This window comes from Chiloscyllium plagiosum, chromosome 7, assembly GCF_004010195.1.
Source record: "Chiloscyllium plagiosum isolate BGI_BamShark_2017 chromosome 7, ASM401019v2, whole genome shotgun sequence".
Taxonomy (NCBI): Eukaryota; Metazoa; Chordata; class Chondrichthyes; order Orectolobiformes; family Hemiscylliidae; genus Chiloscyllium; species Chiloscyllium plagiosum.
The window spans coordinates 14285485-14298603 of NC_057716.1; the positions used below are offsets into that span (position 1 = coordinate 14285485).

General features: G+C 42.8%; 1 protein-coding gene across 1 annotated transcript in view; it reads left to right on the forward strand.

Annotated features, from left to right (window-relative positions):
• The first annotated feature begins 245 nt into the window (after positions 1–245).
• c7h3orf70 (chromosome 7 C3orf70 homolog) overlaps positions 246–13119 on the forward strand; it is a 42751-nt gene continuing 29877 nt past the window's right edge. Inside the window, exon 1 of the mRNA XM_043693076.1 lies at positions 246–1801. Coding sequence (XP_043549011.1) covers positions 1621–1801 — 181 coding nt within the window. The 5' untranslated portion in view covers positions 246–1620. The remainder of the gene's footprint in view (positions 1802–13119) is intronic.

The window sequence follows — 13119 nt, forward strand, 5'->3', positions numbered from 1 at the left end:
TTGTGCTCAATGCACGAAGGAAGAAACACATATTCGGTTTTGTGTTTGTTTCCTATTAAACGATGAACAGCTGAGGAGCTTGAACAGGGGAATAATTTCAACCCTCTCCTCCACTTGCCTGTACTGTGAAAGCTGAATTTTAAATGTATACAGTATAAGGAAACAGCTTATCACAGGGTTGCACATTGGCAGGAAACCAAATACAATCAACTCCGCTCTCATGACAGACTCTCTTGCCCTGCACAGATTTCTCAAAACAGCCGCACGGGTCACCATCACTGGCATTGTCGGGAGAAGTTTAGCTTTGGTTCTCAAGTTCGGAGGGGATTGGGGACGGGTCAGGTGATATTTAGACGCAAGCCAGACGATGGGAGGAAAGTGGGCATGCTGCCAGGGCTGCGAGGCGGATCTGGCTGCTCCAGATGTTAAGACCGAGACTGGAATCTTTGACAGTCATTTTAGTAACGCGCCCAACGCCCGTCTCTCCTTTCATTCTTTTTTTAAAAAAAAACAAAAAAAAATTATTTTAAGTGACTGCCTTTCCACAGCTTGCTGCTGCTTCGTGCCACTTACATCATAGCGAGACAGTCAAGGAGGCTTAGAACAAGTGACTTAAAAATATCTAAAAAAAAACTGTAGCAGAAGAGCGCGGGATCTGGGCAGGATTCTCCAGTGAAGCGGAAAACTGAATGCAAATCCTCCCCAGTTTGGAAAAAGCAAAGTGCTGATCCGCCAGCACCGCAAGATAAAGGGATATCGCGGTTTATTTTTCTCTGAAGGGGACCATAATTTAAGTTTGCACTCTCTATAGCGTTCGGCAAGGAGATCGGTGCGGTTTTTTTTTTAAATGCTGCAATAAATTATGGTGATGCGGTGAAAAAGTCTTTGCAGTTCAGTTGCTGGGGACGGGAGGATCGAACGGGAGACTTGGGTGCTTCGCATCGCATTGGCTCAGGGAGTTGCAGCTCGGGACTTCTGCTCTGGGACCGCACTGGGGTGGGGGGGGGGGGGAAGGGATTAGAGCCGACCTCAGCATCATTCATTGGAAAAAGAGAGAGAGAGAGAGGAGGGTTCTCAACTCTGTTCTGACGTGGCGTTTTTTTTTCCGCTCTCTACATTTCCTTCTCTTCCCCAGTCTGTGATCCTCAAGACCACCCCTCCCTCTACTGTGGAGAGATTCGATCCTGTGCTCCACAACTGGAGTAACATCTGGAGACGTCTTTCCCTCCCCCCCCACCCAACCCTGCCGAAAAGGAAACGATGGGGCACTTCCCTGGTGGTTACTTGGTGTGGGAGCAGCAGATGCAGAGAGCTCCAGGAGGACCCGCTTCTAGTTAAATCCTGGGTCAGGATCACTGGGGCTTCTAGAGACCTTCTACCCCTTCCTTTGAATCTCCTGCAAAACGGCGATCTGCCACACTCTCCTCCCACCCTCAACTCCACCCCAGCTCCCCTCTTTATCCATCCCTGTGCAATCCCACCCCCACCCCCTCAGAACTCTCCAAAGACGACTGAAATATCCAACTTTTCTGCCCGATTGAAGTTTGCTCCTGGATTGAGATTTTGCCAGCTTGGATTTGTCTTAGCCCACCCCACCCACCAACGCTCTCAGACGGGACGATGGCTTCTGATGTGAAGAAGACTCTGAAGAGCGACAAGGTGGACGAAGCTCAGGCGATGGCTCGGAACTGCGCGGGAAGGCCAGACTTCCAGCCCTGTGACAGCCTCTCCATCTGTGCCACCCACAGCCATGGCAAATGCTTCAAACGGCACTGGTGCTGTCATTTAGGATGGTGCCACTGTAAGCAACATTCATTACTGCTCGTTAGTCTGTGTCTGTGTGTCTGTCTAAATGTGTGTCTGTGTGTGAGTACGCGCGATTAAGTAAAATGCCAGTGAAAATGATGCTGAGCTCCATTTTGATGCTCCGATTGGCTAATTCGGACGAATAACCCAACAAATACTTGAAGGGAATCTCAGGTTACCGTCACTTAAGTATCACTTGCTGGTGAAACCGCGTTGACTGGAGGGACTTGGTATGAATCGAATTTAAAGTCTAGCCATACACCCGCCCTCTGAGTTGATATAATAGCTTGCAGAACATATCTTGTGTCGGTTCATGTGGTTATCCTGTTACAGCTTGGCCTTTCAGGATGCAGCCTACTGTATTTCCATTTCAAATGGCCTGTTAACAGGTTCCATAAAGGAGACCGCGCCTCCTCACTTAAACGTGCCATTCTCCATTTAACACTCGGACCTTTGTCCAAGGAGGACCACCGGATCTTGCTTTCCCTTTGCAAACTCCCAGCAGCTCAGTACTGAGCTGAGATAAGTTACAAATAATGATACGCCTGAGTTTTTAACAGTTTTAGACTCAGCAGCATCAGGACAGCTGAGATTCATCATTATAATCCCAATGGCTCCTTGGAAAAATACACCACACCATGTGGTACAGCAGTGAATAGATCCTGAAAGCCCGTAGTTTCCTTCTGGTCGTTGTAGAGTGTCTGTTGTGTGATTTTTCTGGTGACACATTTGCCCTCAGTAGTGTGAGAAGGAATTGTTAAATTTCTAGTCATGTTTGCTATCTGGTAATCCCATAGCATTTCACTTGGGGGGAATTAAGACAAGAGTAGAATTTGAGCATATGGGTTGAGAATGGGATTCACTCCCCCACCCAGTCTTTGGTTAAAATGCCTCCTGACACACACTATTCGCCCTGACATAGGAGAAAGATGATTAGCATAATCCACCAGAGGATTATTGTCTGGACAACAATGAATCCTTTGGGAGATGGAGGTTTCAATCAGAGGATTAAATTCAAAGAGAATATAACCTAATAACTAGAAATTAGGATTTTAATCTTGCTTCTGATGTTAGTTTAGACTGCCATATTAAAACAATGATATGACAATCTCCCATATTTTACATCAAAATTGATCTTTCGGAAGTCACAGATAAAGTCTGTCAGCATTTGGAAGATAAAAGGCAAGTGATTGTATTAAAAGGCCATCTTTCATCAAGATCGACCTGCTGTGCACCTGCAGTATTTTCTGTTTTATTTCAGTTTTTTGTGCCTTGTGGTTTCTCTGTATTTTCTTTGCATTTTTGGTTGATGTCAAAGGGATTGTGGAAATTCACCAGGGGTTTCCAGAACAGAAAAAAAGCCAATGAGTGCATAAGTGACTTCATGGAACACATAATGTGAGAAAACCGAAACTATGAGCGTCAGCCTCTCCTCAGCCCTGCTTAATATGGGGACCTAATATGGACTGGAAGGAAGGAAAAGAAAGAGGAACTTCTAAATTGAACTGAATTTACACTCTTACAGCTGAATCACACAAATACTTCCTTAATCTGGTACTTTTGATTGGAGTATCTGACAGTCCAATGGTTCCTGTTAAATCCTGAGACCAAAGCACCTTACAGAACCAAACAATGAAAGAATGATTACAGCTCAGAAGGAGACCATTCAGCCTGTCATGTCTGTGCTGTTCTTCTGAAGGACCAGTTAATCCAGTGCTGCACCTCATTTTTCTTCCTTTTCTGATAAAAGTCCAGTTCCCTCCTGAATGCTTCGCTTGACCCAATAAAGAAGAATCCCTGCAGGGGATTCTACCTCCACCACTCTCTCAAATCCTCATTCTATTCCAGTTTCTCATCTCTCATTGAGTGAGAATGTATTTCCTCACCTCGCCATTACTTCTTTTGCCAACTACCTTATGAACCCTCAGGTTCCCAATCCTTTCACCCATTGAAATTCTGTCTCTCTGCTTTATCCAGGTCCTTTATGATTTTGAATACCCCTGTACTCCAGTTGAAGCCGAACCAGTGTTTTATCCAAGTTTTAGCATAATTCCTTGCTTTTGTCACTTGATGCCCTTAATAATATAGTTGCTGTATGCTTTTCAAACTAATTGCTCAATTTTTCTTGCCATCTTCCATGATGCATGCACCTATCGACTCTTGTCCCTCCTGTTCCACCACCCTTAGTATTGTACCCTTTGTTTTGTCTCTGATGTTCTTTCTACCAAAACAATACGCACACAACAAAGAAATTTGAAGCAGAAATGGGCCAGTTAGCCCTTTGAGTCTGCTTCACCATTCAAGAAAATCATGGCTGATCTTATCATTTTGCACTCATCTTTATTGGATTTCATTTGATACTTGCCCATCCAATCTGCCGAACCTTATTTTTACGTTTTGAAATTCAACATTACCTTACTCACAGTTCACAATACTTTCAAATTTTGCATTGTTTGTTAAGGTATAGGTCATTAATACATATCAGGTAGAGCAGAATTCCTAAAACTGATCTTGAAAGAACTCCAGTATTAATGTTCTTCCTGTCACAGAACTCCTACACCCTCTTTCTGTCATTTGATCAAATCTGTATCCATGTTGCTACTATCCCATGTATTCCATGTGCTGTGACTTTACTCAGAAATCTGTTGTATGGTGCTCTGTCAAATGTCTCGTGGAAGTCTATGTACACCACACCGACAGCATTATCCTCACCAACCATCTCCCAACTCATCAAAAAATATAGGTATTCATAATTCACCTTTAACAATTCCACGCTGATTTTTCTTAACTAACCCATTTTTGTTTAAATGAAAATTAAATTTGCCCTTATTTATCATTAGTAGGAGCATCCCCACCATCAATTTTAACTGACTCAACTGTTGTTGCAGGGCTTACATTCACATTCTTTTTTAAAAACCTTTTCAACACTTACAATTCTCCAGTCTTCTGGAACAGCATTTTAGTCAAAGGAAGACTTGAAAATTATGTTCCTACTAGTTTGTGACTACCCCAAGCAAAGTAATTACAATTTTTTTCATCTTAACTCTGGCCAAATAAAATCTGTCCTTGATCCTCCTGGGACCTTCACCGTGAGCAGGGCAAGGAGTGTGGTGGCTGGAATTGGGGCATGTTTAAAGCTGAGCCACTGCATTTAAAATGGGGAAAGGGTGCATATACCCAGAGCTACCATTATTCCACAACCAGAGCTTAAAAATGAGAACTTCCTATTTATTTGCTTCCAGGTCTGCATCTTCACATATCCAATGTGTTTTTCTTTTGGGGATGGGTTTGTGAATTTGATATGAGAGTGAAAAAATAACATTATTACTCAATCAACCAATATATGTTCAGAACTTTCAGCTAATAAATAGCTGAAAAAGTTAACATTACATTTTCTGTTTTATGATGTGATTTTCATGTGTCATACATTATATTGAAATTGTAAAATTGGCTCTGCATCTAATTTTTGATGAACTCTGATGAAGTTTAATGTAATTTGAGTCATATTACTATTCAACTATTAATAGACTTTCTGCCTGTGACTGAGGTATCACTAAGCCTGAGAGTTTGTAGCGACAGAGTGAATGGCTGACTACCAGGCAGTCAAGAAGAAATAGCTGTGATGTGCAGGATTCTCCTGAGTACATCACAATCTCCAAGCAGTACTTTGCTCTAAACATGGCTGGAAGTGGTGGTTCATCTGGAGAGTGTGGTAAAGCCAAGTTCATGGCACCATAGCTGGTTCAGTTTTACTAGGGTTTGTTCTGGGGGATGAGGTAGTTTTACTAGGGCTTTTTCTGGGGGGATGGGGTACAAAGAAGATTGGAACAGCAATACTGATTGGAGATTTAGTGGCTACAGAAACTGACAGACATTTCTGTGGCTTGAATCCAGGATAAAGTATTGTTTTCCTGGTGCTAGGGTCACACAGCACTGGCTTCAGCCTTGGTCATTCACAGCTCCTAATCTCCTATAATCTCTCTATGCACTGTCATTATCACCTCTTTATTGCTACCTTTGCTTCTGGAGCCATGACTCACCTTCTCTCAGCCTCGTATAAATACCTCCCTATTTCTCCCCTTTTTTTAGCTTTGACAAAGGGTCAGTTAGACTTGAAACGTCACCCCTAAACTATAATGTTTGTTCCATGTTTCTGTGAGTCCATACTGGTCAAGGCTTTTGACACCAAACCCCCATAGCGAAGAGTCCTATTGAACTTGGCACATTAACTCTGTTTCTGTCTCCACAAATTAGATTAGATTACATTACAGTGTGGAAACAGGCCCTTCGGCCCAACAAGTCCACACTGACCCGCCGAAGCACAACCCACCCATATCCCTACATTTACCCCTTACCTAACACTACGGGCAATTTAGTATGGCCAATTCACCTGACCTTCACATCTTTGGACTGTGGGAGGAAACCGGAGCACCCGGAGGAAACCCACGCAGACACGGGGAGAACGTGCAAACTCCACACAGTCAGTCGCCTGAGGCGGGAATTGAACCTGGGCCTCTGGCGCTGTGAGGCAGCAGTGCTAACCACTGGGCCACCGTGCCGCCCACCCACTGAGATTTTCCAGCGCTTTAAAACCAGAAGAAATTGGCCCCTCAAGCCTCCTCCGCCATTTGTCTTTTTATCTCATATCTCAATCATTTGCAGTAGTTTACTTTAAATGCTGGTCCTTCCTTGCAAGTCAGTCCCCCTAATGCTAGAGACCATGACTCTTCACATTACCATGTTTGAATGTCTTTTTCAAACCATCATATCTGGAACTAAATTTAAGGTAGAATGGCCCGGAATTTAGTCTTTTGGTACCAGGAGTGGGTGAGGAAAATGCTGTACTATGGCAGCATGTGTGCTGTCTGTTCTCTAGTATTTTACCTCCAGTGGAGATAGGTGGGGTGGGGAGTGTTGTTGAGTGATCCACCTGCCTGTGGGCCAATTGATAGCCACTTGAGGGCTACTCCCAGCTGTGCTCGGATTTTACCTGTGAGTGAAAGGTGTTAAAGGCAGGTGTACCCAGTGGTCTTGTGCCAATAATAGAAGGGATTCTGACTTTTTTGGGTAACCTGCCAGCCAACAGAATCTCCCCATCTCCAACTTGGGGGGGGGGGGGAGCGGTAGCGGTGTTGACCTAATGATATTATTGCCAGAATGTTAATTCAGAGACCCAGGCAATATTATGGGGTCCTGGGTTTGAATCCCAACCTGGCAGATAGTGTAATTTGAATTCAATCAAAAAAAGCTGGAATTAAGTGTCTAATAATGGTTGCTGATTATTGGAAAAACCCATCTGGTTCACAGTGTCCTTTAGGGAAGGAAACTGTAGTTCTTTATGTGACTGTAGACTCACAGCAATGCGGTTGACTTGGATCGGCACAACATCGAGGGCCCAAGGGCCTGTACTGCGCTGTATTCTTCTATGTTCTATGTTCTATGTTCTATGTAATTTGAATTCAATCAAAAAAAGCTGGAATTAAGTGTCTAATAATGGTTGCTGATTATTGGAAAAACCCATCTGGTTCACAGTGTCCTTTAGGGAAGGAAATTGTAGTTCTTTATGTGACTGTAGACTCACAGCAATGCGGTTGACTCTTAGCTGCCCTCAGGCAATTAGGGGTGGGCAATAAATGCTGGCCCAGCCAGCGAAGCCCACATCCAATGAACTAAATAAAAAACTACCACCCAATGTATTTGCACAACCCACTGTCCTGTGGAACGTGGCCCACCACCTCCCAGACAATGACCTGCCAACTAACCCAATTGAGCCACTGTACTAAGCTTTAGGTCTGGATCATAATGTCTCTGATTTGGATAGTGCTAGCAAAGGCTGCCATTTGCTGGTGTCATTGCTGAGTAGTAACACTAGTAGACTCGCCGATGTTAAAGGCATTTAAATGGGCATTGGACATACATATGGATAATAATGGAATGGTGTAGGTTGGATGAGCATAAGATTAATTTTGCAGGTCGACGCAACATTGAGGGCCGCAGGGCCTGTACTGCACTGTAATGTTCTATGTTCAATGGAGCTGCAGGTAATCAGTTAGGAGGTAGAAAGTACCGAGAGTTAATTAACGGCTCAATGACCGATAAATAGCTGAGTGGCACTTTGCCCAAAATTATTCCCAACTTTACAACTTCAGGGAAGTGGCACGGCCACTAACCATTCCTAAAATTTCCTCAAGGATTAATGCTGTGGTCAAACCAGAGTCCCACACATTCTCTACTTCAAAACTGGTCATACTAACAAGCACGGCATTTATTTTAAATATGGGAATAGTCATGAACACCTTTGATTTAGAAATTCCAAGGGTAGACTTCTTGCTTTGGGAGTAACTGTTAGTCTGGACCCAAATTGCGACCAAAATTGAGCTAATTGTGAGGAGATACAAATCTTTGCTCAAACTCTTTTGTGTAACACCCTAAATGTAAAATCAAATGTGAACTTGTATTTAGAGTCATAGAGATGTACAGCATGGAAACAGACCGTTCGGTCCAACCTGTTCGTGCCGACCAGATATCCCAACTCAATCTAGTCCCACCTGCTAGCACCCGGCCCATATCCCACCAAACCCTTCTTATTCATATACCCATCCAAATGCCTTTTAAATGTTGCAATTGTACCAGCCTCCACCACTTCCTCTGGCATCTTGTGCCATACTTGTACCACCCTCTGCATGAAAAAGTTGTCCCTGAGGTCTTTTTTATATCTTTCCCCACTCACCCTAAACCTATGCCCTCTAGTTCTGGACTCCTCCACCCCGGGGAAAAACCTGTCTATTTACCCTATCCATGCCCCTCATGATTTTATAAACCTCTATAAGGTCACCCCTCAGCCTCCGATGCTCCAGGGAAAACTGCCACAGCCTATTCACCCTCTCTCTATAGCTCAAATCCTCCAACCCTGGCAACATCCTTGTAAATCTTTTCTGAACCCTTTTAAGTTTCACAAGATTCTTTCGATAGGAAGGAGACCAGAATTGCACGCAGTATTCCAAAAGTGGCCTAATGTTCTGTACAGCCACAACATGACCTCTCAATACCTGTACTCAGTACTCTGCCCAATAAAGGAAAGCATATCAAACGCCTTCTTCACTATCCTAAGTACTTGCAACTCCACTTTCAAGGAGCTATGAACCAAACTCTAAGGTCTTTTTGTTCAGCAACACTCCCCAGGACCTTACCATTAAGTGTATAAGTCCTGATAAGATTTGCTTTCCCAAAATGCAGCACCTCGCATTTATCTAAATTAAACTCCATCTGCTACTCCTCAGCCCATTGGCTCATATGACCAAGATTTTGTTGTCAGCTGAGGTAACCTTCTTTGCTACACTTCCAATTTTGGTGTCATCTGCAAACTTACTAACTATACCTCTTAAGTTCACATCCAAATCATTTCTATAAATAGTCGAAAAGTAGTGAACCCAGCACTGATCCTTGTGGCACTCCACTGGTCACAGGCCTCCAATCTGAAAAACAACCTTCCACTACCACCCTCTGTTTTCTACCTTTGAACCAGTTCTGTATCCAAATGGCTAGTTCTCTCCCTGTGTTCCATGAGATCTAACCTTGCTAACCAGTCTTCTTGTCGAACGCCTTACTAAAGTCCATATAGATCATGTCTACTGCTCTACCCTCATCAATCCTCTTTGTTTCTTCTTCAAAAAACTCAATCCAGTTTGTGAGACATGATTTCAGAACAACTTTTGAAAGTTTTTGTTTATATTTAAGAATGTCAGTCTTATGTAGTTTTAGTGCAGCTTCAACAAATAAAATGTAAAAAAAAAACAGTGCACACCATTTGCTAGTGACATTGATGTCAGTGGGCAGATTCTTAATAGATTAAAAACATACTCAACACCTTATATACAGTGCTTATTAATGTTCTGTATTCTAAGGAATCCATTTTATTTCAGAAATGTCTGAGAAGACCTGTAAAAAGGGCAAAATTAGTAACCATTGTTAATCATTTACTTGATCCAGGAGCGTGGCTGATTTGGAGAGTAGTACCAGATTTAAGAACAGTGTTACTTAAACTAGCACAGAAGATTGTTGCAACTTGATTTCCACTGGATATGATCTTTGCTTAAACTTCCTTCATCTTTGTTTTGCCATTTGCCATTTTAGGCAAATTACATTGAAACAATAATGCAATACAGTGGAACATCTATTCCCCACTGACAGAATCATGTATTCCCAAATCGTTCAGGTGTAGTGAGGTTTCATGCAAAGGTTCCCTTAACTCTAAAATTCTTACCCATTTCTGCAGCACCAAGCTCGAGGAATCACTTCACTCCTCATCATATAGGAGGAGAGAATGATGGAATGGGAATGTCACAGGACGAGTAATCTAGAGGCCTAGACTAATGGTTCTGACCATGTAGGTTCTAATCCCACTGTGGCAAGTGCAAGATTTTAGCTTCAATTAACAGATCTGTTCGCTAGTCTCGGTAACGGTGTCTGTTAAACTGTTAATTGTCATCAAAAGCCTTTTGATTTAGTCATCTGCATTAGGAAAGGAAATCAGCACATCTTACCTGGTCTGTGACATCGAACCTACAGCAATGTGATTGACTCCTACCTGAAATGATGTTGCAAGCCATTCAGTTCGAGGCAACTGGGGAGAGGCAACAAGTGGTGGACTAGTCAATTACTCTAAAATCCCATGAAAGAATTTTTAAAAAATGACATTTTGTTGCAATTTTCCCTCCAAAGCTTCCTTAAAATAATATTGTCATTAAACATCAAAATAGCTGCACATCAAAACGGTGCAAATGCTTACCTTGTGAGAGGTAGCTTTAGACCAGATGAAATGATTTAAACCAAATCTAACTTGCAACAGTCCCGTCAGTGTATGTGAATTTTGAGTCCACCATGTTTTCTTGTACCCTTTCTAACTGCATAATTTATTGAAATTGCTGTCATACTTTTTATCCCAAAACGCATTACTTCACATTTCTTCAGATTAAATTTCATGTGCCATGTGTGTGGTTATTTCATTAATCTGTCAATGATCTCCTGAAATCTGCAGACATTGTTTTCACTGACAATCACATTTTCAAATTTCTGTGATCTGCAGATTTACTAATTGTGCTTTTAAGGTAAGATATAAGAACAGAATTAGGCCATTCAGCCCATTGAGTCTGCCCTGCCATTCGCTCGTGGCTAATGTGTTTCGCAACTTCATTCTCCTGTCTACTTCGTATAACCCTTGATTCCCTTACTAATCAAGAACCTATCTATCTTTGTCTTAAATGCACTCAATGACTTGGTCTCCATAGCCCTCTGTAGCAGAGTTCCACAGATTAATTACCCTCTGGTTGAAGATATTCCTCCTCAACTCATTTTAGGTTAAATTAGATTCCCTACAGTAGGAAGCAGGCCCTTCGGCCCAACAAGTCCACACTAACCCTCCAAAGAGTAACCCACCCAGACCCATTCCCCTATATTTACCCATAACTAACGCACCTAACACTACAGGCAATTTATCATGGCCAATTCACCTAACCTGCACATCTTTGGATTGTAGGAGGAAACCCACATTGACACGGGGAGAATGTGCAAACTCCACGTAGACAGTCACCTGAGGTGGGACTCGAACCCAGGTCCCTGGTGCTGTGAGGCAGCAGTGCTAACCACTGATCCACCGTGCTGCCCTAAAGGGTCATCCCTTCACTCTGAGGCTGTGCCCTCATGTCCTTGTCTCTCCTACACCTTTTCCATGCCCAGGTCTTTCAATATTCTGTAAGTTTCAATCAGATTCCCTTTCATCCTTCCAAACTTCACCTCCAACTCTTAAACCCAAACCTGGTCATTAATTTACAACAAAGGAGCAATGGTGCCAATAGTGACCCTGGAAGACACTTCCTTCCAGTTGAATGAAGAAACATTCACCAGACATCCTTGCTTTCTCTCCTAACCACTGTCTCATCCAGGCTGCACTGTCCATTTAATCAGGAATTGTCACAATCCAGAAAGAGGCTATTTTTCACATTATGTCCACACTGCATCACCAAATGAGCAATACACTTCTGTCAATCTCCCACCTTCATGCTGTGATCCTGCAAATTGTTTTATTTTTCAAAGGAATATAATTCCTTTTGAATGCTTTGCTCAAACATGCCTCCACCACAATCTTAGTGCATTCCAGATCTCAATCACTCACTGAGTGAAAAATGTTTTTGTCCGATTACTGTTGTATCATTTACTATTTACTTCATATCCATTCCCTCTTATTCTTAATCCTTTCACTAAGTGAGAACCAGCACAAAAAGTCCAGCATTTTTTTCCCCAGGTTTTCTGTTAAGATGCCCTTCAGGGAATTAAGCCTCCACCCTTGCCTGGTCTACATGTGAGTCCAGACCCATAGCAATGTGGGTCATCCCCTGGGTAATTAAGGATGGGCATCACCAGCAACGTCCTGTAAATGAATAATTAAAACCAATTCTTGGGGGCTAACTTTTAATTTTTGGGAACTATATTTGGATTCACAGGGGTTCCCTTTTTATTGCTACAGACTGTTTCATTATGTGATTCAGTCACGTAGTAACAGCTGTGTGTTGAAGAGTGGAATATTTGGACTGAGCCAAAGGAAGAAATGCAATAATTGAAGGAAAGCTATGGATTTCCTAGACGCCACAAATTGATATAAGAGACATAAGTGAGCAACATGACCTTTTTTCAATGTAACTAAGACAAACTCTATATACAATGACCCATCACAATAATATTAACAAAATTGGAATATTTTAAACATGCACTTTGCCCCTACCCTTTTTATTACATCTCAGTTCTAAATCTAAGACTTAAATTTAACAACTGACACAGTGTTCATTCCAATACCACCCATCGCACATTCCCTCAGACAGTAGCTTCTACTTATTTACAGCCTTAGGCTAAAGATTCCACATTCATTTGCAAGTAACTGAGTTCCTTAATGATTTCCATTATTCCTAGCTTCCTGTTAGCTGAGTGGTTTGAAATGGTCCTCCTGACCACCCTGGCCGACCCATTGACTCAGCATGCTTCTGCCCCACTGAACTCATCTCTACCTACCTCGACACTGTCCTATCACCCGTAGTCCAGAAACTCCCCACATACGTTCGAGACACCACCCACGCCCTCCACCTCCTCCAAGACTTCCTTTTCCCCGGCCCCCAACGCCTCATCTTCACCATGGATATCCAATCCCTCTACACCTCCATCCGCCATGACCAGGGCCTCCAAGCCCTCCGTTTTTTCCTCTCCAGACGTCCCCAACAGTACCCTTCCACCGACACTCTCATTCGTTTGACCGAACTGGTCCTC